The following is a 27600-nucleotide window of genomic DNA, read 5'->3' as shown; positions in this document are numbered from 1 at the left end:
AATATATTGTTGTTGTTTCTTTCTGAATTCATCGTCACAGTAGCGTCTTTTAATATATTGTTGTTGTTTCTTTCTGAATTCAGCATTTTCACAGTAACGTCTTTTAATATATTGTTGATGTTTCTGTCTAACTTCAGGATTGTTTTTATATGCCTCGCTTGTAGAAGATTTCTTCTTTTCTTTGTAATCTTTATTTGAAGCGTACTTTTGTCGTTCTTTCCTTTTTTGGTTTTCTTTTCTCTGATTTCTTGGTTTGTCTGATGCCATTAATCTTCTTTTCATTTTGCGCCTTTGCTGTTTATTAACTTTTGTCAGTTTATAGATTTTTTGTATAACTGTATCAGAAAGATCACAGTTAGCACCATTTTTTATTGCAGTCCTTGACTGACAGGAAAAAACATCATTTGATGGAAGGAAATTAAAGTCACTCGATAGTTCTTTGGTAGTTATAAAAGTAAATTCATTTTGAGGAGCTTCGTGTGATGTGAACTGAGTCATACGGACTTCTTGTTGTTTCTCCAGTGGTGTACAAACAGACATTGGAGAGATCTCAGTAAGATCAGTGGTTGTGTTTCTCCTTGGAGAAGAGGAGTTTGCTTCATCAACAGTTGTATCAGAGTGAGTAGGTGCCACAGCAGTGGCAGCTGTTGGTCTGCAGACTGTGTCTGTGATAGTATCACTCAGGTTGACTGTGCTCATACTGTAGAACTGCACAGGCTTCAGCTCATAGTTACAAGAAGGTGATATCTCCATCATTTCATAAGAATCTTGGATCCTCTTAATCATGTCACTGAGGAGAGTGAATTTCAGCATCACTGCTGTACCACGATTACGTGACTGTAGTAGTAGAGGAAGACCACTGGCTGTTCTGGAGTGTGGATCAAAGAAACCATATTTGCCTGATGTGGATCGGAACACTGCGATACACAATCCACTCATAATCAATAAGGCATACTGCACATCTGACAACAGGCAGCTCAGTCCTGCTTCTAAGCTGAGAAAGGTATCTACTGCCTCCTCTGGAGGTTCTTCAAATGTCCCATACCGGGAAGGCTGTGTCATGTCGACATCATACATAGACCAGCGAGCATCAACTTTGTCTGGCAGCTCATCGGTTGCCAAATGAATATTTTTAGGAAATCTTTTCTTGGCCTCTTTGTACATCACATCACCTTTATCCAAGACCAGATTAAGGTCAGCTGTAGTCATGTTATCATTCTCATGAAGGAAAGCAAGAAATGTGAGTGAGTTACATGTGCACTGCTTGTTTCTGGAGTCTCCATATTTGGGATGAGCCTGGCTGTGAGATGCACAGATATGTGTAACAGAGGGCTGGTTTTCAAAGTTCACTCTTTCTGCATGAGATGGTCCTGCCACATCACTGTGACGGCCTCTTTTTACAATATCAGCATAACCCACCTGTGGGGCACTTGACACCTCAGGTTGGTCTCTATGGTTTACCTGATGATCATTAAATTCATGCTGCAATCCAATCTTTACAGCATCTGCATAGGATACCTGTTGTACATGTGCAGGAACATGTTGACCTGCCTGTTTGACACCATCAGCATTGGTCTTTGCAGACACAAAGTCTTCTGCAGAGCTCTGAGGAAAATCACACTCAGCTTGTTCACATGTTGGTACTTCATAAAACTCATGGAACTTCTTCCAGCGTTGTTTTGCAGCTTGTGACTTTTTCTGCTTCCTTGGCATTTTTACACAAGTGTTTCTCTTAGTCTTTAGAAAATATGTTTATAAAATAAGAGTGGCACAGAGCAGGAGATGTTTTCTTTGTCTTTATATTTCAGTTTTTATTTCTCAGAAACAGATGTCTTTGTTTGTTTGACAGTTTGTCAGTCAAGAGAATAATATGCACTCTCTTTATTGGCTTGGCACAACTTAGCAGCAAGCGCAAAGTGAAAAACAGCTAGAGAGAAAATTTAGAAGAGAGAACAGACAGAGCAGGAGAAACACGGCTGGGAAATCACAATCAAACCGTGAATTAGAGTTTTCTTTATTTGTTCAGTTTGTTCTCAGGTAGAGGCAATATGCACTCTTTATTGCTTTAATGGCTTGGCGTTTTTCAGCAGCAAGCCAAGAGTGAAAAACAGGTAGAGAGAAAATTTAGCAGAGAGAACAGACAGAGCAGGAGAGACACGGCTTTAAATCAAACCGCAGAGTTTTCTTTGTTTGTTCAGTTTGTTCTCAGGTTGAGGCAAAATATGCACTCTTTATTGTTTTATTGGCTTGTGCATTTTTCAGCAGCAAGCCAAAGAGTGAAAAACAGGTAGAGAGAAAATTTAGCAGAGAGAACAGACAGAGCAGGAGAGACACGGCTTTAAATCAAACCGCAATAAGATTCTTGGTTTGGCAAAATTTCTCACAAACCACAGGGTGAAATACAGATGGAAAGAAGGCAGAGACAACAGGTGGAGTAGGACAGAAGATAGAGGGGTTGGGGGGTTGGGATGTGAGATAGAAGACTGGAGATCTGGTCCTTGTTCTTCTTCTGCACACTGTGAACAAAAAACAAGAAAAAAAATAATTTTAATAAAATTATATCACATGGTAATTGTATGAACTAATTGTGACTACTGAAAAAGGACAAAACAAATATTCAAGCTAAACTGTTGTCGGCTGCCATGTGCAAAAAGTTGCACAATTTGGCACTTTTTAAAAGAATAAATATTTAATTAAATTCAGCAATAATATTTTTAAATACAAATATGACTGAGTGAATTGTTAACTAATCACATGTAATGTGCAAAAATGTACGAAAAAAATATTTTAGCCCAATTGTTAAGCTGAACTTATGTGTCTTTATTATAAAAATGTGTTTAAAAGGTCTAGCACAAAGTTTGAACCCATCACTTTAAAGCTTATATTAGTCAGATTATTTTTTTAAAATTTTGGTGTACTTCTCTAACAGTATGTGCACACCTACCAGGCAAAGCACAGATGTGAGTCAAGTTCCTGAAAGTGTAAGACAAGAAATAACATGTTAGTTGTCTGTACAGTTTTATCAGACTAACAAAAAAACAAAGCCCACACGACATGATACACTGAACTTATAGTCAGCAGGGTAATTATAGAGTAATATAGCACACCAGCTGATACAGCAGCCATTTTATAATTCAAACTAATTAACTGAAGTATTTATTTAAGTACTTATATAAGGCTACTGTTAGACTGTTACTAGCCTTAGCATCGCTGCTAACGCTAGCATTCCTGCTAGCGTTAGCACTTCAGTTAGTGTTAGCACTGCTGGTAGAACTAGCACTCTTACTGTTAAAACTGAGGCACAATGGCAATAATAAATCTCATTTGTTACTTTTGTCTCACTGACCGCCAATAAATATCACAGGAATATCACAGGAATATTCTTTTTGTCAGTTAAAAACTGCTAAGGCTAGTGTTGGCACTATAGCTAGCGTTAGCATTGATGCTAGCATTAGCATCGAAGCTAGCATTAGCACTGCTACTAACAGCAAAAGTCATAAAGTACTCTTACTGTTAAAACTGAGGCACAATGGCAATAATAAATCTCATTTGTTACTTTTGTCTCACTGACCGCCAATAAATATCACAGGAATATCACAAGAATATTCTTTTTGTCAGTTAACAACTGCTAAGGCTAGTGTTAGCACTATAGCTAGCATTAGCATTGAAGCTAGCATTAGCACTGCTGCTAACAGCAAAAGTCATAAACCTATATAAATGGTAGCAAAGGTTATTCTTTTTTTGCTTTCTTTATTCTTTGAACTCTGTTGAACTTTAAAAAGACTTGATATGTGAGTTTAAATGTCAAACATGTATTTTTACCATCATAAAAATAAAACAGTGCTGTACTGAGTGTATTGTACTTACCACAGCAGAGAGCAAAGCGGAATGACGGCAGTTGGTGCAGTGATTAGTTAAAGACTGATGAGGCGTTCAGGTGGTGCTTGGAAATTTGAGCATCAGTTTGAACATCAATAATGAGCATATATATTTCTCTGTCATAGAGAGACAGAGAAAAAAATACACAAGACTCACCAGCATACAAATTGGTACTTTTTCTCTTTATGTCACTCATTCGCTTATACTCAGGAAAGAGGGCAACTGGCATTAAATTAGCAAATAAAAAGTATGTCATCTTGAACTGTTTTATGGATTTTATTTTAAGACTACTTTGAGCGTATTCGTGGGGAGATAAACTATACAGACTAAAAACAGTGACATTAAATGAGATTCGATTATTTAAAATGTGGGAAAATACACTACAGACAGGTAGATGTTGTGAGCTTTAATTATCCAGTCAGAAAAGATTATTTTAAAGTCATCAACTGACTAAAACTGCCGAGGTATGAAAAACCTGTGTGGAGAAGACAAGTCCACCAATACACAATCAACTTGAATTTAACAGGGCAATAATTCAGGGCTCTATTCAGTTAGCCTATATTAACTACTGACATACTGTTAATCTGTGGCAAAAGCCTGTCAAACCTGTCTTATTGTACCTATTGAAAAAGTTAATCTTACTACAACTGCTTAGATGTAACACACATTTTTGATTTAATCTTGGCAGAGTGAGAGACAGAGCTCGTTAAGCAGGCAGGTGTGAGCCTGGTTGCTATAGTGACTGCACCCAAGGGCTCCATACACACGGACACAGACATGTGGACTGAAATGAATTAATTGCTGAATTTTGAGTTAAAAATTTTGAATGAGATAAAAAAACAAAAAAAACAACCTGAATTTAACCTGAAAACAACAGTGCTGAACTGCTAAAAGCTGAAGGTTACACAGAAGAAGAAGTTGGAAAAAAGCTGAAAATGTTTTAATTGTAAATTAGAAAAACCTAAGAAATGAGAAAAGAACATTTAGAGTCAGAAAACATCTGAAAGAATATTAAAAGGTCATATTCTTTGAATCACTGAATGACTAAAATGTGATCCCTCCACTTGGACCCACACAGTTTAAAAAGTTTACATCTCTGAGCTTTGAAAGACAAGATGTTGGAAAAAGAACAACGATGGCGACGTTTTGAGGGTAAAATGATGGCTTTAACACTGTGGACACAGCAGCAGTTGAAAGAGAAGTGTTTAAGATGAATCTTGGCAGAGTGAGAGAGAGAGCTCGTTAAGCAGGCAGGTGTGAGCCTGGTTGCTATAGTGACCGCACCCAAGGGCTCCATACACACGGACACAGACATGCACCTCACTTTTGCTGCTTAAAATGAACAGAAAAGTCAGGCTGAAACAAATCGTTCCCAAATGAAAAGTAAAAGTCGTATTGACAAAATTCTTTCACCGTGAGTGACAGCAATGTCTAGTCTACTGAATTCTCAGTTTTCATGCCTGTGGAGTTTATTATATGGACGTGGTGACAGTGTAAAGACACCATGCTCTTCTGATTTTCAAACGAACCTTCTGAGCCATTTTAACATTAGAGTCTATGGAAGAGTTGGAGGGAGGAGGCTGTGCATTGGTGACATTTACGAAAGAACCATAACACCTAGGACAATAGTAAACACATTGGATGAAAGAGGACAGCGATGGCTACGTTTTGAGGGTAAAATCATACCTGTAGAGCAAACGCTGCGGACACAGCAGCAGTTTTAAAAAAGATTTTAAGATTAATTTTTTTGCTCCTCTCACTCTAGCAGTTGAGCTGCCTCACTCTAGCCCCAACATTCCGTCCCATACACACCCATTATAAACTCTGAAACGGGTGAAAAAACATCATGAAACTTAAACTGGAACTGAAGAAAAAGTATAATAGATATTGAAAAGATAAATACAAGTTGAATAGTTGAATGTCTTGTCTTCGTTTTAAAGTTTGAATGGTGGCTCTATGTCAACGTATGTGGAAGTAGTAAGAGTTTAAAAATGCGTAAGTTGAATGAGAATTTGAAGGGTCTCTCCATTGAAATACATTATAAATTTTTGTTAAATAAAGTTGAATAAAATTAAAAATATAAATGTTAAAAATGAGAAAAGTAGAAGCATTCATGTCCAAAAGAATAGGAATCTAACGGTGTTTGAATGGTTTTTCTAAGTTGAGCGGTTTTGAAGGAGTGAGATGCCAAAAAACGTACGGAATATATAATAATAATAATAATAATAATAAAGATTCGAATAACAATACTGTGAATGCTTTTCAAGCATTCACACTAATAACTAGAAAGTGCATTTTCTGAAGAAACTGCAGTGTGAATGCTTGAATCTGAATGTATGCACTGAAATGAATTAATTGCTGAATTTTGAGTTAAAAATATTGAATGAGATAAAAAAAAAACCAAAAAAAAAAACCGAATTTAACCTGAAAACAAAGGTGCTGAACTGCTAAAAGCTGAAGGTTACACAGAAGAAGAAGTTGGAAAAAAACTGAAAATGTTTTAAATGTAAATTAGAAAACCCTAAGAAATGAGAAAAGAACATTTAGAGTCAGAAAACATCTGAATGAATTTTAAAAGGTCATATTCTTTGAATCACTGAATGACTAAAATGTGATCCCTCCACTTTGATCCACACAGTTTAAAAAGTTTAAATGCCTGAGCTTTGAAAGATACGGTGTTGGAAAGAGAACAATAATGGCGACAATTTGAGGGTAAAATGATGGCTGTAACACTGTGGACACAGCAGCAGTTGAAAGAGAAGTGCTTAAGATGAATCTTGGTACAGTGGCAGGCAGAGCTCGTTAAGCAGGCAGGTGTGAGCCTGGTTGCTATAGTGACCGCACCCAATGGCTCCATACACACGTACACAGACATGCGCCTCACTTTTGCTGCTTAAAATGAACAGAAAAGTCAGGCCGAAACAAATCGCTCCCAAATGAAAAGTAAAAGTCGTATTGACAAAATTCTTTCACCGTGAGCGACAGCAATGTCTAGTCTACCTAATTCTCAGTTTTCATGCCTGTGGAGCTTATTATATGGACGTGGTGACAGTGGAAAGACACCATGCTCTTCTGATTTTCAAACGAACCTTCTGAGCCATTTTAACATTAGAGTCTATGGAAGAGTTGGAGGGAGGAGGCTGTGCATTGGTGACATTTATGAAAAACCATAACACCTAGTACAATAGTAAACACATTGGATGAAAGAGGACAGCGATGGCTACGTTTTGAGGGTAAAATCATACCTGTAGAGCAAACGCTGCGGACACAGCAGCAGTTTTAAAAAATATTTTAAGATTAATTTTTTTGCTCCTCTCACTCTAGCAGTTGAGCTGTCTCACTCTAGCCCCAACATTCCGTCCCATACACACCCATTATAAATTTTGAAACGGGTGAAAAAACATCATGAAACTTAAACTGGAACTGAAGAAAAAGTATAATAGATATTGAAAAGATAAATACAAGTTGAATAGTTGAATGTCTTGTCTTCGTTTTAAAGTTTGAATGGTGGCTCTATGTCAATGTATGTGGAAGTAGTAAGAGTTTAAAAATGAGTAAGTTGAATGAGAATTTGAAGGGTCTCCCCATTGAAATACATGGGAAATTTTTGTTGAATAAAGTTGAATAAAATTAAAAATATAAATGTTAAAAATGAGAAAAGTAGAAGCAGTCATGTCCAAAAGAAGAGGAATCTAACGGTGTTTGAATGGTTTTTCTAAGTTGAACGGTTTTGAAGGAGTTAGATGCCAAAAAACGTACGGAATATATAATAATAAAGATTCGAATAACAATACTGTGAATGCTTTTCAAGCATTCACACTAATAAAGATTAGAATAACAATACTGTGAATGCTTTTCAAGCATTCACACTAATAATAAAGATTAGAATAACAATACTGTGAATGCTTTTCAAGCATTCACACTAATAAAGATTAGAAGAACAATACTGTGAATGCTTTTCAAGCATTCACACTAATAACTAGAAAGTGCATTTTCTGAAGAAACTGCAGTGTGAATGCTTGAATCTGAATGTATGCACTGAAATGAATTAATTACTGAATTTAAGTTAAAAATCTTGAATGAGATAAAAAAAAAACCCCGAATTTAACCTGAAAACAAAAGTGCTGAACTGCTAAAAGCTGAAGGTTACACAGAAGAAGAAGTTGGAAAAAAGCTGAAAATGTTTTAATTGTAAATTAGAAAAACCTAAGAAATGAGAAAAGAACATTTAGAGTCAGAAAACATCTGAAAGAATATTAAAAGGTCATATTCTTTGAATCACTGAATGACTAAAATGTGATCCCTCCACTTGGACCCACACAGTTTAAAAAGTTTACATCTCTGAGCTTTGAAAGACAAGATGTTGGAAAAAGAACAACGATGGCGACGTTTTGAGGGTAAAATGATGGCTGTAACACTGTGGACACAGCAGCAGTTGAAAGAGAAGTGTTTAAGATGAATTTTGGCAGAGTGGCAGAGAGAGCTCGTTAAGCAGGCAGGTGTGAGCCTGGTTGCTATAGTGACCGCACCCAATGGCTCCATACACACGTACACAGACATGCGCCTCACTTTTGCTGCTTAAAATGAACAGAAAAGTCAGGCCGAAACAAATCGCTCCCAAATGAAAAGTAAAAGTCGTATTGACAAAATTCTTTCACTGTGAGCGACAGCAATGTCTAGTCTACCTAATTCTCAGTTTTCATGCCTGTGGAGCTTATTATATGGACGTGGTGACAGTGGAAAGACACCATGCTCTTCTGATTTTCAAACGAACCTTCTGAGCCATTTTAACATTAGAGTCTATGGAAGAGTTGGAGGGAGGAGGCTGTGCATTGGTGACATTTATGAAAGAACCATAACACCTAGTACAATAGTAAACACATTGGATGAAAGAGGACAGCCATGGCTACGTTTTGAGGGTAAAATCATACCTGTAGAGCAAACGCTGCGGACACAGCAGCAGTTTTAAAAAAGATTTTAAGATTAATTTTTTTGCTCCTCTCACTCTAGCAGTTGAGCTGCCTCACTCTAGCCCCAACATTCCGTCCCATACACACCCATTATAAACTCTGAAACGGGTGAAAAAACATCATGAAACTTAAACTGGAACTGAAGAAAAAGTATAATAGATATTGAAAAGATAAATACAAGTTGAATAGTTGAATGTCTTGTCTTCGTTTTAAAGTTTGAATGGTGGCTCTATGTGAACGTATGTTGAAGTAGTAAGAGTTTAAAAATGAGTAAGTTGAATGAGAATTTGAAGGGTCTCCCCATTGAAATACATGGGAAATTTTTGTTGAATAAAGTTGAATAAAATTAAAAATATAAATGTTAAAAATGAGAAAAATACAAGCAACAGTGTCCAAAAGAATAGGAATCTAATGGTGTTTGAATGGTTTTTCTAAGTTGAACGGTTTTGAAGGAGTAGGCTTTCAAAAAACGTACGGAATAGATAATAATAAAATAGAATAATAAAGATTAGAAGAACAATACTGTGAATGCTTTTCAAGCATTCACACTAATAAGAGAGAATTGAAAAACTGTCATTGCTATCTTTTTGTAAGTGGCTCGCAGGTGCACGAGACAGTTTGGGCGAGTTAAATAGCAAGCTAAATTTGGCAAAACCAGACACGATTAGGCTCTCGTTTTATCGATTTTTATCATAAGTGGAACATGTCCGGGCAGAGTGATGTATTGAGGTTAGTCAGACTCCACAGATTCGAGGTTTTAACAAACCTTGGACCAAGCAGCGAAGCGCCTGTTTTCCATGGAGAAGAAAACAAGCCGGGGCAGGTCAAAGCTGGCACAGTGCTGGATGAATAAATGATAGGTAATGTGTATAATCTTAACCCACAACGATAAATTAAAGAGGACATGTATATTTAATGAGTGAGGCTGGTGGACAGCAGCGGTCCATGTTGATGCGACTCTCACTGCAGCCCCATATCAGGGGTTGCGGAGCCTTGTTTGACTCCAGGGACTGTGCTGTAACTGTGATTGTGGTGTTTTTCTCATTTGAATTTCTCAGAGCCCTACTTTGTGAGTGCCATGGAGTGGGGGCCTCATATTTACTTCTTCTTCAGAGAGATGGCCATGGAGTTTCATCATCTGGAGAAGGTGCTCTCCTTCCCTTTTTCTCCTTCCTTCTTCTTGCTTAGTCTGAAGGGTTTTTGTTAAACTTTCCCTTCTTATTCTAGGTGATGGTGTCCCGCGTGGCCCGTGTGTGTAAATCAGACCTGGGTGGCTCCCAGCGCGTCCTGGAGAAACAGTGGACCACGTTTCTAAAGGCGCGGCTCAACTGCTCCGTCCCCGGAGACTCGCACTTTTACTTCAACCTCCTGCACGCCACGAGTGGCATCATCCGCATGCAGGGACGAGATGTCATTCTGGGTCTCTTCTCCACGCCACCCAACAGGTACCACGGGACACATAATACCCAAATAAATGTAATGTTGCTCTTGTTTTCTCATCACCGTCCTCTCCCCCTGTGTTTGGTAGCATCCCGGGATCTGCGGTGTGTGTGTTTGACATGCAGCAGCTCGCTCATGTCTTTGAGGGACGCTTTAAGGAGCAAAAATCCCCCGAGTCTATTTGGACACCTGTACCAGATGAAGCCGTGCCTAAACCAAGGTATTATTATGCAAAGTGTATGTAAGCAGGACTTGTAAGCAGAGTACTGCAGTGCTGCTGTCTAAGCATCTGTCTCACATTCAGTAAAGTCCTCCTATAAGCTCCAACTGTCAGTTTTACTTCTATTTCACAACTATTCACCAAATATTCTAATACTGCCTCCAGCAAATGAAAAAAAAAGAATCTCCTCTGGCTTTTCTCTCGGACTGCTTTTCAACTTCTCCCTCTGTCTGCAGGCCAGGAGGATGTGCAGTGCAGGGATCCAGATTTAGCTCCTCGACCACACTGCCAGATGAGGTGCTGAATTTTGTCAAGACCCACCCGCTCATGGATGAGACAGTTCCGCTGCTGGGACATAGACCCTGGGTGGTCAAGACTATGGGACGGTACACAGAGTGACTCAGTTGTTTAACAGCATCCATGTAGCTCTATAGAACTAAAAAAAAAAAAAAAAAAAGGGAAGGATAAACTGAAAAATAACAGCCAGGATAGGATAGGAAATGTAGTCGATTCACCTTTTTTCTTTTTAATGATCTCTGTTTCTAGGTACCAGTTGACGTCTATGGTGGTGGACACAGAAGCTGGCCCCCATAAGAACCGTACAGTCTTGTTCCTGGGTTCAACCCGTGGGACCATTCTCAAGTTCCTAATGATTCCCAGTGGAGATTCTGTCTCTCATAGCAGCGTCTTTCTGGAGGAGGTGGAGGGATTCAACCCAGATAAGTGAGTATGAGGCAGGATATCTTTGTCCTTGGCATATATCGAGTCACTGTAACTGCTTCTGGCTGATAACTGCAGAGCAGCAGTGCTTTTCACCCAATAACTTTCATCATTTATACTTAATTAAATATTAGATTTTCTACATTTCTGAAGTCCATTTCACAGTAAAAGCCTATTCTTTCATGCCTTTGACCGTATCTATCACAGGTATAGTCATATAGACTATATAATTAAAGCAGTGTGGTGACATTTTTTTTCTTAGCAGCAGTGACAGCAGTCTTAGCCGTGGTACTTTCACAACGCCAGCTCATTAAATTCGGTTGGGCTGAAGGATACTGGAACACAGCCTATCAATCTCTCATGCAACAAACCAATAATCTCACTGTCCACGCATGTCAACTCAGCACCTGGTTAATCTGATTACTGTGACTGAAAACAACTCTGCCCACAGCAGTTACGTGTGAAAATGTAGCTGCAACAGGGAGTTGGTGACTAGAAAATGTTTTCAGCTGCCAAAACTTTTATTGCCTAGGTATCTAATATTCAACTGTTTGTTTATTTGTTTATTTAGGACAGACTTCAGGTGATTTGCAGGTTATTCAATCGATTAATCAGTTAAGTTTTAGTTGTCCCAAAAAATGTTGGTGCATTGTGTAAAATGCCCAATATGACATGTTAATTAAAAAAAACATTTTTTTTGCACCTTCAAATTATTATTAAAAAATAACAATGGAAATGGTTGACAGCAACAAATCATTCATCCAAACGTATCAGGGATATTTGATGTTATGATGTTTCGTTGCTGAACCAGTGATTTATAGGTACACTCACTGGCCACTTTATTAGGTACACCTTGCTGGTCTCAGGGTGGATCTACTTTTGCCTTCACGGCTGCAGTAATTACTCATGGCATAGATTCAACAAGGTGCCTGAGACATTCCTCAGAGATTTCAGTCCATTTTGACATGATGGTATCACACGGTTGCTGCAGTTATGTTGGCTGCAGGTCCGTGATGAGAATCTCAAAGTGGCAGGTGAGTGCATGTGCCAGTTCTGTTTTGGAAGCACCAAAATAATCAAATTAACTATTGTTTCATGTTGACAGCAAAATTCAGCTGAGACCCTTTATATGATGGCAAGGGCACAGAGCTTTATAGTTAAGTGTTTACAGTGGGATGCAAAAGTTTGGGTAACCTTGTTTTTCCTGTATAAATCGTTGGCTGTTACAATAAAAAATGTCAGTTAAATATATCATATAGGAGACACACACAGTGATATTTGAAAAGTGAAATGAAGCTTATTGGATTTACAGAAAGTGTGTGATAATTGTTTAAACAAAATCAGGCAGGTGCATAAAATTGGGCACTGTTGTCATTTTATTGATTCCAAAACCTTTAGAACTAATTGTTGGAACTCAAATTGGCTCGGTAATCTCAGTGACCCCTGACCTACATACACAGGTGAATCCAATAATGAGAAAGAGTATTTAAGGGGGTCTACTGTAAGTTTCCCTCCTCTTTTAAATTTCTCTGAAGAGTAGCAACATGGGGGTCTCAAAACAACTCTCAAATGACCTGAAGTCAAAGATTGTTCACCATCATTGTTTAGGGGAAGGATACAGAAAGCTGTCTCAGAGATTTAAGCTGTCTGTTTCCACAGTTAGGAACATATTGAGAAAATGGAAGACCACAGGCTCAGTTCAAGTTAAGGCTCGAAGTGGCAGACGAACAAAAATCTCAGACAGACAGAAGCGACGAATGGTGAGAAGAGTCAGAGTCAACCCACAGACCAGCACCAAAGACCTACAACATCATCTTGCAGCAGATGGAGTCACTGTTCAACCATTCGGTGCACTTTACACAAGGAGATGCTGTATGCGAGAGTGATGCAGAGGAAGCCTTTTCTCCGCCCACAGCACAAACAGAGCTGCTTGAGGTTTGCTAAAACACATTTGGACAAGCCAGCTTCATTCTGGAATAAGGTGCTGTGGACTGATGAAACTAAAATTGAGTTATTTGGGCATAACAAGGGGCATTATGCATGGAGGAAAAAGAACACAGCATTCCAAGAAAAACACCTGCTACCTACAGTAAAATATGGTGGTTCCATCATGCTGTGGGGCTGTGTGGCCAGTGCAGGGACTGGGAATCTTGTCAAAGTTGAGGGACACATGGATTCCACTCAATGTCCAGGAATCAGTGACAAAGCTGAAGCTGCGCCGTGCTGGATCTTTCAACAAATTTCTGCAAAAGGCGGATCTACTAAATATTGATTTCATTTCTTTTTTTGTGGTGCCCAAATTTATGCACCTGCCTGATTTTATTTAAACAATTATTGCACACTTTCTGTAAATCCAATAAACTTCATTTCACTTCTCAAATAACACTGTGTGTGTCTCCTATATGATATTTTTAACTGACATTTTTTATTGTAACAACCAACGATTTATACAGGAAAATAACGGCGATTAACAAGGTTGCCCAAACTTTTGCATCCCACTGTATGTGAAGCCAAAAGAGGAGTGCAGAGGTGTTACATCTGACTTGACTTTCTGTCCCTGTGTCCAGATGTGGTGAGGACTCTCCTCAGGCCCGTCAGCTCCTGTCTCTGTCGCTGGACCGAACAAGCCACACTCTGCTGCTGGCCTTTCCCTCGTGCCTGGTCCGAGTCCCCACATCTCGCTGCCACCTTCACTCACGCTGCATGAAGTGAGTGGCACTTTTGCCTTTCAGAGTATTTTCCTTTTCTTCAATCTTTCTTTGGCCAATAATTAGGTCACTTTAGCAGCTGCCATATGCCAAGGCTTTATTTTCTGGCCAACTTTTATTTCTCCTCTGCTTTCTCACTTCCTGGTACTGCTATCATCCAATTAAAATGTACAGTTCTATTTTCATTTTTTGCATGTTTGTATTTTGGATATGCATGTCACAGCTGGCTACTTTGGTTTAATATTTATTTTGAGAAAATTTGTTTTGCTAGCAAATGATATTTAAATTGACACAAGAGGCTGATTGACTGTGAAAACAAAGGAGGCACCTGTATTTTATCTGTCTATATGAGGAAGGTGTTTTGAACACTGTGCCATGGACCTGATTCCCACAGCAGATAAATCACACTTAGATAGTGTGAACAAGCAACCATTTGATAGAATATGTGTGTCTGCGGCGTATAAAAATGAATCCCTCGCAAGGATTTATTATCTCAGTAGTTGTCCGCATATTTCAAAACAGACACGTTTCACATTTGAGGATTTTAATGATGTTTAATGATGTTGTTTTGATTGTTTGCTTGTTGTGTGAGTAGAAGCTGTCTGGCCTCCAGGGATCCATACTGTGGCTGGACCAGAGGCAGCACTTGCTCCTTTCTAAGACCCGGTACACGGTGAGGACAACAAACATGCACACAACACTGAATGTTTACTGCCTCCAAATGAAGATGATGTAATTGCAAAATCAGTATGAGCTACACAGGCTACTTGACCTAAATGGTCTCTCTCTCTCTCTATGTATGTATATGTATGTGTGTATATATATGTTAGCATGAATAAACCACCAGTGGGTCACACAACTGAAACTAGGAGATGCAACCATTAACACAAATGGAAGGGAAAACATGCAAATTCCACAGAAAGAGGCCCACAGCCCAGATTTGAACCCAAAACCTACTTCCTGTGAGGCAGCAGTGCTAACCGCTGTCCCCACCTCCAAGTCTGGGCTGTCACCCCTTAGCAAGTTTGTGCCAATACACATGTTGATAAAGGAAAACCAGTGAACAGTTTGCTTTACTTTCTAAATGTTTAAGTTAATTTTGTTATTTCTTTGTAATGACCAGTAGACAGTGCTTATTTTTTATTATTTCTTACTAAAAATACAGGTGTCTGAATCAAATGCAGAACCTGCAGACTGATGAAGTCTTTGAAACCCGTGATCAGAGGGACTCCATTGGCTTTATTACACTATGGGGGTCATTTTGCCAACATAGTTTGGGTCCACTCCTCCCGCTAGAGGGATGGGACCCAGCAAATCAATACGAAGTACGATTACCTTTATTATATGGTGAAACATTTCTATCCTGATGTCAGTGACCACTTCCAGCGTAACAATGTCTCAATCCATAGGGTAACCGGGGTCACCGAACAGTTTGATGATGATGAAGATCGTATGCCTGACCTAAATAAATATCTATAGGAGATACTGTTAGGCAGCAGCCTCCACCGTCATAATCAAAACACTAAGTTAGGGAGCATCTTTTGGGAGAATGATGGTCTTCTCTAGTAGAATCAATACCAAGAGGCATCAAAGCTGTTCTGACAGCATATGGAGGTCCAGCACTGCTATTAGGACACGTTACGACCCCCCTCCCCCTCTCCCCTCTTTTTCCACCAGCTTGTAAATCACAACACACGCTCCCCACCCTTTAATCCTCTTAGGGGTGGAAAAGAAAAAGAAAGAAAATCCATAAAGGGATCAAAAATGTCATAACACCGAATCTTAGATCCATATGTGCAATATCAGTTTTTATTGATCCCCACTAACAAACATCATCATTCACAAACAACTTTCTGCACAAAAGTGAGCATGAAAAGGGTCGGATTTTCATTGATTAGCTGTAAATGATTTATTTGTGAAGTCAGGCATCAAAATTCATTCAATGCGCTCTTCCATGAGTATTCATGTGTCTATATAACAATTAAGGAAACATGTTTCCTGCTGTGTGCTGTCTTTATTAAAAACAAATCTCTGATTATTTTGTCTGTGATCTCTCTGTCTCGTAGACTCCCTTTTCAGCAAGATGTGGAGTATGGAAACACCACCTCCCACCTCGGAGACTGTGATGGTAGGTTGCAGCACTATGACATGGATGCTGCTGGTTGTGTGCAGTCGAGTGAGGGCAGGCTCCACCTAGTGGCTCAATCGCTCATTACACCTGCCTATTTGTCACTGAACATTATGTTCTGATAGTACCAAGTGAGAGAGTACAGACAGTCATTTCTGGAATTAAGTTAATTTTAATTATCAAGGATGTAACATGATTTACTCCGCAGCTCAGCAAGATCCATTCAGCATGGAAACTGAATACTTTAGTATTTTTGTGAGAGCTGGAAGAAGAAGAAGTGAGATTCTGGTTTCGGTCTCACTTCCTTCAGGTCAAAACATATCCCAGAGTGACATTTTAATTAGGGAGGTTGTGACAGTTGTGAAAGTTGTGCAACTGTGTGTAGATAATACTGGAAATGCACTATCATTCAGCATATGAGGTTTTGTTTTGTCATATATCTGATAGCGAGGAATGGGTTCGGCTGGTACGCGAGCAGGAAACGGCTGAGCATAATGTCACTACATCCCGCTTCTGTTGAGAGGCTCAGATGTCACTGCAGCAGTACCACAGAGGCCCTCTTTGAACCGTGCTTTGAAATCCACAGAGTCAGTGGAAAACACCAAAAAAAGGCATTTCCTCTACAGCATTTTCTTTTTTTACGAGGTGTTCCGTTTGCTGTAACCCAGATTCAGCATCATAAAATCCATTTAGCTGGTTCGGAATTTCCAACAAAACAACAGAAAAGGGATACGCAGCACATTCCAAGCCCTCACCACACTCATTTGTCTTGAAATAACATATGACAACAGATAGCACTGGAAGTCAGTGATACCCAGCTGCACATCTGTCAGACTGTAATCCAAGCGGTGAAAACGTCGGAGAGGCTGAGCCAGAGACAGGCATGTGGTGCTGTGTCTGCAGATGGGAGCTATTAGAGCTGGGTGGAAACACTGAGGTAAGGCCTTGCTGCAAAGGGGCAACTCTCTGGCCAGGCAGCAGGATGGAAAGTGTGAGGAGAGGGAGAAAGGGAGCTGCTGTAGTCTTAGCTGTGCTGATGACAAGTGCAGGCCTCTCTGAAACAGAGCTCGTGGAGCCTCAAGGCCAAACTGGAGAGAAGTTACTCTGAAACATAATCATCACAGAAAGAAAATCCTATAATGCTGCAGATGATGATCACCACTTAGGAGTGTATTGTAGTTTTTGATCTATCATGATACGAGACGGGAAAGTGCTAAGTAACAGAATAGGACTATATGTAATAATAATCATTTTAAACTACAGCCTCCGGTCACACATTGAGACAGGACGGTCATTGGAGAGTTCTACTGAATGTCATCTTTGTAACTGTGTCTTTTAATCTTCAGGAATTCTCCAACAGAGTTTGCTCATTGAACCGGAGAGCCTGGTCTCGCTCAACCTGCTCGTGGCATCTGCAGTCTCTGCATTCACCATAGGGGCGGCGCTCTCGGGCCTTGCTGTGTGTTGGATCATGGCCCACAAGCCTGCAAACCGTCGCCATGGCACCACTTCCCAGGCCTCCATCCAGCGGCGTGAAAGAGGCCTGCTGAGTAGCGGCGGAGGGATGGAAGGCTCTGTGTTGAGCGTGACACGGCAGGGAGGAGGGGAGCGCCCCTGCTCTCAGGGCGGGGAGACCTTGTTTGTCATGCCCAACGGCTGGGTGAAGTCGGGAGAGCTAGACCCCGGTTTCCTGCCCACTCCGGAGCACACACCCCAGCAGAAACGCAGAGGCCTGCGGCTGTCCGACTCCAACTCTGGAGGGTGGGACACAAGTCAGACCTACCTCGGGGGAGGTTCTGTAGGTCTGGGTTCACCCTGTCGCATGCCCCCCTCTGTTTACCTGACCACCAGACTCTTCCAGCAAGGCGGAGGTGGAAGACACAGCGGCGACAGCCGAGGGAATGACACGCCACGCCAGCACTATGTCTGTCTGAGCAAGCAAGAAAAAGCGAAGGGGACGCCCAAAGCCCCCCTCAGGAAGTCTGCAGTAGAATATGTTTACCCCATGACCCCCCAGGACTCACCTGAGCGTCGGAGGGTGGTCTCAGCACCCAGCGCACCAATGGAGTACAGCGAGCCACTGCCTTTGCGTTGGCCAGCCCAGGAAGGATACATCCTCAGCAGCCACGGGATGGTTCCTGTCCCCCTGCCTCCCCCATCAATGCCCGCTCCCAGCAGCCAAGCTTATGTGTCCCAGCAACACACCCCCGGGCTGAGCAGGGCTCTCCTGAGAGGGGCCCTGGAGCGAGGGGAGCTGGGTGAGCTGGTGGATCTCAGCCAGCTGATGGGTAAGAAGAACTGCAGTGACAGGACTCAGGCTGGCCAGTGACTGTGGAGGAAACCAATTCTGTTTCCAGGGCTCTTTGTTTTGTTTACATAAATGTCCTTACTCTTTATTCTGCCTGTCACTCTCTCCCTTCTCTTTTCCCCACATCTTTATTTCATTGTCATTTCGGCCCACTACCCCACTCCATAATCTTCTCTGTCAGTCTCTCGGGCAACCCCTCTTTCACCCCGTGATGAGCCTCTCCTTATGACTGGCTGCTGGGCCTGCCGCTCATATCCTGGCTCACATTAATTGGTCAGATGGACTGAGGTTGTTGCTGTGTCTGCATTGCAGAGTTGCCTCCCTCTCCTGATCTTAGTGGCAGCAGGGAGAGAGAGAGAGACTAGAGGGGAGCAAAGAAGATGGAAAGAGAGCAGAAGGGGGGGAGCAGAGAGGACGAGGATGAAAATGGACGTGGCACTTAGATACTGCGTTCACTGTGCAGATTGACTGCAGAGCCAGTCGAATGCTCCTGCAATAGTGGGATGCTTTTCCCTTCATGGATAGCATTAACAAGACTGCTAGCCATCTGTTCCCCACTGCATTACCTGTTGGTGTGATTGCCAACTGGGTACTTGAAGTGAAATTGGAAATTCTGAACATCTTTAAAGTATCTGAAGCTCCAGGTGAAAAAAAAAAGGTCATTCTCTCAAGACAGATATTGAACCTATAAGTCCTTCAGTTTTTTCCCCACTCTTTCTCCTTGCTGCACACATACAAGTACATGTATTTGTACAGGTGGGTATTTAGTATTCTGTGTATACGAAGGAGCATGACTTGTGTGCCAGATCCCTCTAACCTGTCTCGTGGGGATATGGGACCATAACTCACGTCTTTGGAGTGCAGGGCGCAGGACTGGAACGTCAGCACTATTCCTGCCAAATGCATGCTCTCTGTAATGACGGCATCTCAGCTGTCCATCACTCAATTCGTTTCTTGCTTCCACTCTATGTACTCTTTAACAACCAATAATTCCACAAGGACATCAGGTGGGATTGTACCACAGCACTGGACTGACAGAAAAATCACAAATGACAGAAAGATAGACAGAAAGGCAGGAGGCGTTATGGAGAATATAACGTACAAGAACTGCAGTGTAAGAACACCTTGTCCTTCACTGTCACCTTATGGTTTTTTCTGCTTACACACACACACACACACACACACACACACACACACATTCATTAGGTCTGCATTATAGAACGCAGTCCAGTTTTACGGGGGAAGATTTCCCCTTAGGCTCACAGTGGGTCAAGGTCCCACAGATGTAATACAGAGCACAGTGGCAGTTACAGTGGGGATGATTGAAACCTCTGGCTCATCTTAGAGCCAACAGGGGTGAGGGGAAATGTTCTCAGCTGGCAAATGGGACTATATATTCAGCCCATCAAAGTGTCCGCGGTGCCACGAAATGGTCGGCCTTTAGATCAACACAACACGGTTTAAACGTGTTGCAGCAGTAAAACAGAGACCAGATAAAGAGGGCAGACGGAAAAAAGGAAATAAAAACACGATCATATGAAGGTGGAAGAACTAAAACTACTGTGGGAAACAATGAGAATCTGTTACAGCTGACTGGGTGACTTGACGGTCAACCCTCCGGTCTACTAGACGACAAATGAACGCTGGTTTGCGCTGAATCCGAAGCGAGCAGCAATATATGGTTTATATGTACATAGTAAACTTTAATTTAGGTGAGACCATAATGTTAGACAAACAGTAACTTAGAAAAAATATAGACAGGCATCAGCTTGGAAACAAAAATATGCATTTTACTGTCTCATTATAAGAGTAACGTGGAAAATTCTCACAGTGACCTGCTCCAAGATGGAAATGTCCAAGACACTACGCATCGCCAGTGTCTTTTTTTTTCTTTTCTTTACTTCAATGTGCCAAACCCAAATGAAGAATGATTTACTGATGCCTGATTAATGAAGCAAAAAAAAAAAAGAGTGGGAGAAACTTTAAAAGTGCCATGAAAACATAGTTTAGGTCAGCAGTGCACCTTCCTCACGTACTGTGGTGTTGAAGAACTCACTTATTGCAGTATACTTCTTATAATTCTGCCTTTGACGTAACGCGATGAATGTTTCTTCTTTTTTTCATTGAGATGCCGACTTGTACTGCTGTTAAAATACACTTTTTTCAGCTCTCTTCATGTGACGCTCCTGATGCTGAATGTTAAAAACACTATTTGAGGGTCTGTTTGTAAATTACTTTTACTTAAAGGGACGGTTCACCTCTGAAATGAAATGTATGTATTCTTCCTCTGGTCTGCTTTGCTTTATTTTATTTTATCCATAGTGTGAGTTGCTCCTTTAGAGACATCAGCTGTAGAAATACTTGTCCGCTCTTGAATATAATGGAAAGAGATGACCATTTCCTTGTGCTTTTCAAAAATAAAAATAAAAACTCAGCAGTTTTGTCCCTTTCCACACATCATGATGCAGTTGCTCAAAAAAACCCGGAAAAACAACAAAGCTTGCTGTAAGCAGCTTGTCATTGGAACTATTTTCTCCGTAACGTTTAATCATTGGTGAGAAGGAGCCTGATGCTTCCTTCTGCATAGTGACATATGTGGCTGATGTAGTTTGGTTCCTCCATGAAACTGCCTACATCAAGGTTTGTGGGCTGTTTTTTTTTTTATCCAAGTAACACTTTTTGTAGAAATATTGCAGCTGAATCTTTCAAATGTAGTGTTTCAGCACTTTGTGCGCCACAAGGCAACTGCAATGTGCTTCCATTATATTCAAGAGAAGGCTGACTTTTCTACAGCTGATGTATCTCCAACACGTTTTAGATAGAAAGCGCAGCAGACCGGGAAAAAAAAACCCTGATCTTAGGTTTAATACATCACGCCATATACTGTACATATGTAAGCATACATTACATACTCTGTCATGCCCTTTCAACACTATTAATGTTTTCGCTGGTGCCGTGACATGAACTGAATAGCAGATATCTAACAATAATAATAATGTTTTATAAGTAGTTCATAAGCAAACCCTCAAATGGACTGAAGTGCATTGAGGGAACACTGTGTAGCTCATTTCCTGATTATGGACGTTTCGTTGTGTAGTCTGTAGTCTGGTGATTGTCTGTCTGTCATCGTCAACCAACTGCCATACTGGAGGATCTTGAAAACCGCTCGTCAGCATCCCGAGTGAATGAATGTAATCACTTTTGTTTGGCACCATTACAATGTGCAGAAATAAGGAAAAGCACAAACTGTGTGGGGGTTTCTTTCCTTTTCTTTCTAAAAGGGAGCTGTTCTCTATAACATTTGTGAATAATGTAAATAACCATCCTGAATGTATTGTGTACCTGTGTGGTTTCAGGGATGGGGGTGTGGAAATTGGGAGGGGGGGATCCGTGCTCTTCTAAGGCAGCGCGGTTGCTGAAGTGCGAGGCTATTTTTTTCGGTGACGATACTGTGAATAAGACGTATGTACAGTATTTACGTGACTATTGGCTGAACGCAGACTTCAGCAGTTTCCTTCCTGTCGTTAGAGTAGAGTCGCAGGCCTGACCTCAGTCTGAGCTGAGCCGTCTCATTTGACTGATGCCTGCCAAGTTTTGCAGTCGCTAAGCCACTGCTGATATAATAATCATCAATCTTTGGAGTACTGCTATTAAATGGCATTATATAATTGACTGCTAATGTTGTCGCGTGTGGTTTTGAATGCACTCATTAAAATAAATGCATGTCATTATACACGTGCCCACGCACACAGTGCACACACAAATGCACAGTCACTAATGCAGCATGATTGCTTCACTGCCGTCTAGAGTGATGTGTATATCATTATCGCAGTTTATTTTCTTTAAATGAGACATATTTGTCTCGAAACTGGCAGCTTTAGGCTTCAGAGCAGACAGATTCAGAGCAGAGGAAGTGGAAAATCTTTCAAGCATGTGCTTTTCTTGCCACTAGAGGGAGCTGGACACTGGCCTGCATTCATGTGCTCCTGGGTTTCACACAGGAAGGAGTGAAGGACACAAACTCCCATGGGCCCGCTTCTGTTAAGTGCACATGGTCTGTCTGTGCTGCTATACGCCTGAGACAGACTGATGTTTTGATGAGAGGTGTGTAGCAAAGCTGGCAAAGCAAAGCCTTTGTTATCTCCTTTCCTGTTTTGCTATGAACATCACACAGACAGCACAGAAGACATAATGGGTTTTAAAAAAATACAGATATTTATAGCTTAAGACAAATATAAAACATACATAACACACATTAACTAAGACTTAATACAGCAATTTATTGAGTCAGTCCAAGCCAGGTGTTAAAGACAACTGATATATACCAATGAGTCACTGGGAAATAAACACAGATAATAAAAAAAAGGAAAAAAAGAAATCCATTCTCTTCCACTTATCCAATTCAGGTTTACAGGGGTTGATGCCATTTACCATATGAGCTGCCTGGACAGGCCAACAACCTGTCACAGGCCTAAAAGAGAAACAGACAACCATTCACACTTATGGGCAATTTAAATCACCATGGACTAGAAGGAAGGAAGCCAGAGTACCCACAGACAACATGCAAACTCCACACAGACAGTTGATTCAAACCCAGGACCTTCTTGCTTTGCGTCAACACTACTAATCTTGCTGTGCAACTAATACAAATTTCCATAGCTAACCAGGAATATTTGTGTACTTCATAGACTATAAAATTGCCTCTGCGAAAAAGGAATCATATGTCATAATACATAAAAAAGAACAAATCACAAAAAACAGTCAAATATTTATTTTAATGCAATAAGTCAATCAGCTGCTGCATTGCTAAGTAACTCAAATGGAACCAATGTTTCAAAAGTCAAAAAATGTCTTGAGAGAGCAAGAGACATTTTTAAAATGGTCAAAGAGTAGCAGCGGTATTCCAACTTTTTGTGAAAACCAAATGTATCAAGTGGATTCCTGTGATTCTCACAGTGTACCACAGCTTCTTCACTTTAATTCTCAGAGATTTCAGGTACTTGTCTTCAGCAAATGTCAATCAGAGCAGGTGAAATTTACTAGAAAGCCCCTTCATGCATTGTGCCATCAGTGTGGAGAATGGGACACCCACTCCCAGCATGCCTACATGTGCAGTAAATGTGAGTTTTACGTTAATATTCTTTAAGTCCTTAGATTGGTTTTGTTAAGCATTGGTAGGCATGGTAATCAGCTTTTGCTGTTGCAGACTACAAACAGTTCGTGGCAACCAAGGGAACAGTCAGATATATCTAAGCTGTCAGAAAAAATCATCCATACGAGTCACAGATTATTCACTTAAATTATGCATGAGGGATGGATGTTTTTGACAGATTTCTAAAGTATTTGTCTTTTCTTGTTTTTATGGTCTATTAGATTTTCTTAAAAATGTGTGTGGAGATGACAAAACAGCACCTAAATGAAATACATTTAAGTTAGCATACATCTTGTTGTCTGATATCTGTGACTGAAAAAACATTTACCTAAGTTAAACAGCAGCTCTGACTCATTGTGGTCATTTGACCTGTATTTTTGCCCATGTGTTCTACATATTTATCAAAGCCTCAGGCTTTAAGATCTTCTTCTAGTTTAACTTTTGACTTCAAATATAACTGAACTTTACGGTATTTTGCCTCTTTAAATAACACACTCAAATGCTGCCTTAAGAGTTACGTGCTTTTGAATAAAAGCCTTTCAATAAAAAACAATAGCTGATGGAATCGAAACAGCAATTTGTGCCAGCAATCCATTCAGACCAGAGTAAATACTTGTGCACAGTAGTGCTTTTGCATATCCAGTCTTCCTGTGGCTCGTCAAAGAGGCCAGCAACAAAGGCGATATGGATCGGCGTGTAACAGACGATAAACACAATCATATTGGCTGTGACTATGCCAACAATGTTTTTCTTCTCCTCTGACTTGTCGGCCTCCTTTAAAAACATACGGATGATCCGAGTGGAGCAGAAAACGATGATCAGGAGTGGGATGAGAAAACCTATAAATATCACTGACGTCATACTCCATGTACGATGTGGAATATTTTTACATCGTTCAAAACATGTCCAGAGTTTTTCAGGATAGTTGTCCTTGCGGACTATAATGCATGCTGTTATCACAACTACCCAAATGACCAAACACACTGCAAAAGCTATCTGTTTCTTCCATCTCCACGATCTGGCACGCAGTGGGAATCTTATACTCAGGTAGCGTTGGACACTGATGGCTGCTGTTGTGAAGATGCTGGCATACATGTTGATATAATGTACATACATGAGAAAGGTACAAAAGTAAGTTACAGGCAGGCAGGAGAAGGCATCGTAAATCCTGAAGCTCAGGAAAAGGATGAGGGAAAAATCTGAAATGTTCAGGTTCAACATATAGATGTGCGTGTCTGTCCACGAGCGCCGTACGGTAATGAAGGCATACAGAGCAGCAGCATTTATCAGGAAACCCAGAAGAAACAAAGTTGCATAACCCAGACCCTGAAGATAATCCACTGTGCAATTCGTGGCACAGTTGGTGGTAATGTTGCAAACGGTCTCATTTGCAGACATATTGTTCAGTATCTGCGGCCCTGCGTTAGAATCAAACAGAGTAATACGTTAATTACTTGTCTAGATAAGCGAGCAAATCAGTCATAATAATCCACATGTTACTCATTAAAGCGTGTGTACTGTATATATTTTCAACTCTTCAGGGAATATTTTCATGACATATGTACATTAAAGTGTACAATGCTGCCTTGGAGTAACTGTTAACTCTTACTTTTTAGCACAAAAGGTCCTCACGTGTTACTGTATCTACCCTGGAGTTCAGCAAGTGTGGGAAACAGTGAAGTGATTAGAAGAAGTGAAAACGTAGAAGGCACTCGCTTGACTTTGCTTAGAGTTGCTACAGTCATGTCCTCTGCATATGTACTCAGAAATATTAGCGCAGCAGTTAACAAGTTTCATCATTATTTGAAAATAACTGTCTGGTAAGACTAAATATAAATACCTTGCAATATAAATTCCAGTGAAATGGTCGTATATAAATAAAATCAGATGTAACCATTATTCAAAATCTTCCCCTTTTTAAACAGTGAAACAAGTGTATAAACTATCAAGCAGGCAATACATAACAAAGACAACTATTGCACACCAATAACTACAGGACTGCCTCACAATATTGTGTTCAACAGAACAAAAAAATGAAATTAAGTCTGCCTTTTCAGCTAATCATTTCCAAACATGCAACACGAGCTTCTGTCTGTCTTCTTCATCCCCAAGAGGGAAACTCAATTCACAGCCAAGTGACATCAGCCAGTAAAGTATCAGCTAAGAAAAACTGTGAGAAACAGTAACTGTAACAAAGTAACGTGTCTGACTTCCTGATAGCGCTGAAATTTGTCAAAACTAGAAGAAAAATCTGATAAACTTTGAGTTCCTGATTAAAGTCAACCATCAGAAACCAAAACTCACCGGCTGAGATGCACTCTTCTTCATAAAGCTCGCTGAAGTGATTTATCGTACTGCTGCACCAGCATGTTTCTGTGTCAGTAACAAACGCCCGGAATTCAAATCTGCTGTTAGGTTGCCTCATTTCCTTCTTTGTTCATTTCGGTTTATAAATTTCATGAGAAACGTCCAGCAGCACGAGCCACGAGCTATATGGTGATACACCACATCATGGCGGTTTCATGGCAGGCTAACAGTATCTATTTTCAGACTACCTGCCACACAGAAAGATGTGTGGTGAGAAAATGAAACTGGTGCAGATTTTTATGACTACACTTTGAATCTGTAGTACTTGCTGTTCGCATGCAATACGAGAAAATGTTTGTAAAGTTCTTACATTTTTTTAATCAATACATTGCAATCCAAGAAAGATCTAAAACAGGTTGGAACCAGAGAACCAAGTCAGGGCAGTATAGTAACATTTCAAAGACATTTTTAAAAAGGTGTAGTTTTGTCCTTGTGCAGGAGTTCTAGTTATGTAGAAGTTTTTCCAGTTTGCTGGTGTGTGTTAACACAAAGCAGTGGATAAAAGACATCGGCACTGATCTTACTTAAGCAATTATTGCTGCTGATCAGTCTGGGCAAAGATTATAAGTCCATTATTCCACAGTCTTCTTCTTTCAACTGCTCTCTTTAGGGATCACCGTTGTAGATCATTTGCTTCTGTCTCATCCTATTTCTGCTATAATCCTCTGTCACACCAACCGTCTGCATCTCCTCCCTCATTGTGGTCTTTTGTTCTCCTCCTGCATGGCTCTTTCTGCTATCCTCTCTTCACTCTCTTCTTCAACTTTCTTTTGCGCCATCTTTTACTTTAAATGGTTGACCACTGGCAGAGATGGGCAGTAACGCGTTACTTGTAACGCGTTACTGTAATCTGATTACTTTTTTCAAGTAACGAGTAAAGTAAGGGATTACTATTGCAAAATCAGTAATTAGATTACCGTTACTTTCCCGTAGGAACGCTGCGTTACTGCGTTACTAAAACCGTGATTTTTTTTGCGAGAATGTCTCATGACAGTGACATAAGCAAGTGCGACGTTGGTGACAGCAGCTGTGTGCAGATCAACAATGGAGTGCGGGAGAGAGTATGAGCGTGCAGCGTTTAAAGCGTGGAAGTACTGACCTTACTTTGAGTTTGATTCCATAAAAAGTGACAAAAACATTAGCGTCCATCGTGCGTGGGAAGAAAACTTCTTTTTACAGCGAAAAAACCCCCTAAACTTCCGAGCAAGCACCGAGTAGCTACAACGTGATGGGAAACTCACAGAGACACTCGCGCGGATTCTTCAACTGACCGCAGCACACCTGCACCAGGGTAACCCTCCGCCTACCCTTCTCCTGCTTTACAGGTGAAAATAGAGCAAAAGGACCGCTGAGTCTTTGACTTTATTTATTTTCTGCTGTGTTTTACTTGCATCTGTTTGAAAGAGTGAGTGAAAACACAAAAAATATTTTATTTTATGTGCTGGAATGTGTAGAAAATAGGTTTAAATGTTAAACTAATTTATTCAAGTCAGAGAATGTTGCATATAATTAAATGTTTTGCTTGATGCATAAAGTTAAAAGATTAAAACTGATAAAACAAGTTAAAAAAAGAGACTTTTCCATTTGATTACATTTTGTATGATGGATTATGTAGAAAAAGTAGAATTGGGCTGAAAGATCTATCACTTTATCACCTCTTCAGGTTGTAAATCGTGTTTTTAAAAAGTAACTAAGTAACTAAGTAATT

At 40.4% G+C, this 27600-nt stretch overlaps 2 protein-coding genes across 3 annotated transcripts in view; one reads left to right on the top strand and one right to left on the bottom strand.

Annotated features, from left to right (window-relative positions):
- The window catches only part of LOC113009927 (semaphorin-6B-like), a 65433-nt gene extending 43388 nt beyond the window's left edge, over positions 1–22045 (top strand). The window contains exons 9-17 of the mRNA XM_026148584.1: positions 9908–9996; positions 10077–10294; positions 10378–10509; positions 10746–10895; positions 11056–11232; positions 13797–13937; positions 14533–14610; positions 16004–16065; positions 17412–22045. Coding sequence (XP_026004369.1) covers positions 9908–9996; positions 10077–10294; positions 10378–10509; positions 10746–10895; positions 11056–11232; positions 13797–13937; positions 14533–14610; positions 16004–16065; positions 17412–18394 — 2030 coding nt within the window. The 3' untranslated portion in view covers positions 18395–22045. The remainder of the gene's footprint in view (positions 1–9907; positions 9997–10076; positions 10295–10377; positions 10510–10745; positions 10896–11055; positions 11233–13796; positions 13938–14532; positions 14611–16003; positions 16066–17411) is intronic.
- Positions 22046–22123: 78 nt separating this feature from the next.
- Positions 22124–27021, bottom strand: LOC113009928 (G-protein coupled receptor 35). 2 transcript variants are annotated; one of them, XM_026148586.1, is made up of 2 exons: positions 26992–27021; positions 22124–24943 (listed from the first exon to the last, which is right to left on the bottom strand). In XM_026148586.1, exon 2 carries the CDS (start codon positions 24921–24923, stop codon positions 24033–24035), a length of 891 nt encoding a protein of 296 aa, XP_026004371.1. In that variant the 5' UTR covers positions 24924–24943; positions 26992–27021; the 3' UTR covers positions 22124–24032. The 2 variants fall into 2 exon arrangements, with proteins under 2 accessions (XP_026004371.1, XP_026004370.1); XM_026148585.1 differs by lacking the exon at positions 26992–27021 and adding an exon at positions 25830–26692.
- Between the last annotated feature and the right edge of the window lie 579 nt (positions 27022–27600).

Source organism: Astatotilapia calliptera, chromosome 18 (assembly GCF_900246225.1).
Source record: "Astatotilapia calliptera chromosome 18, fAstCal1.2, whole genome shotgun sequence".
NCBI classification, from domain to species: domain Eukaryota; kingdom Metazoa; phylum Chordata; class Actinopteri; order Cichliformes; family Cichlidae; genus Astatotilapia; species Astatotilapia calliptera.
This window is presented reverse-complemented; position numbering and strand designations above follow the sequence as displayed.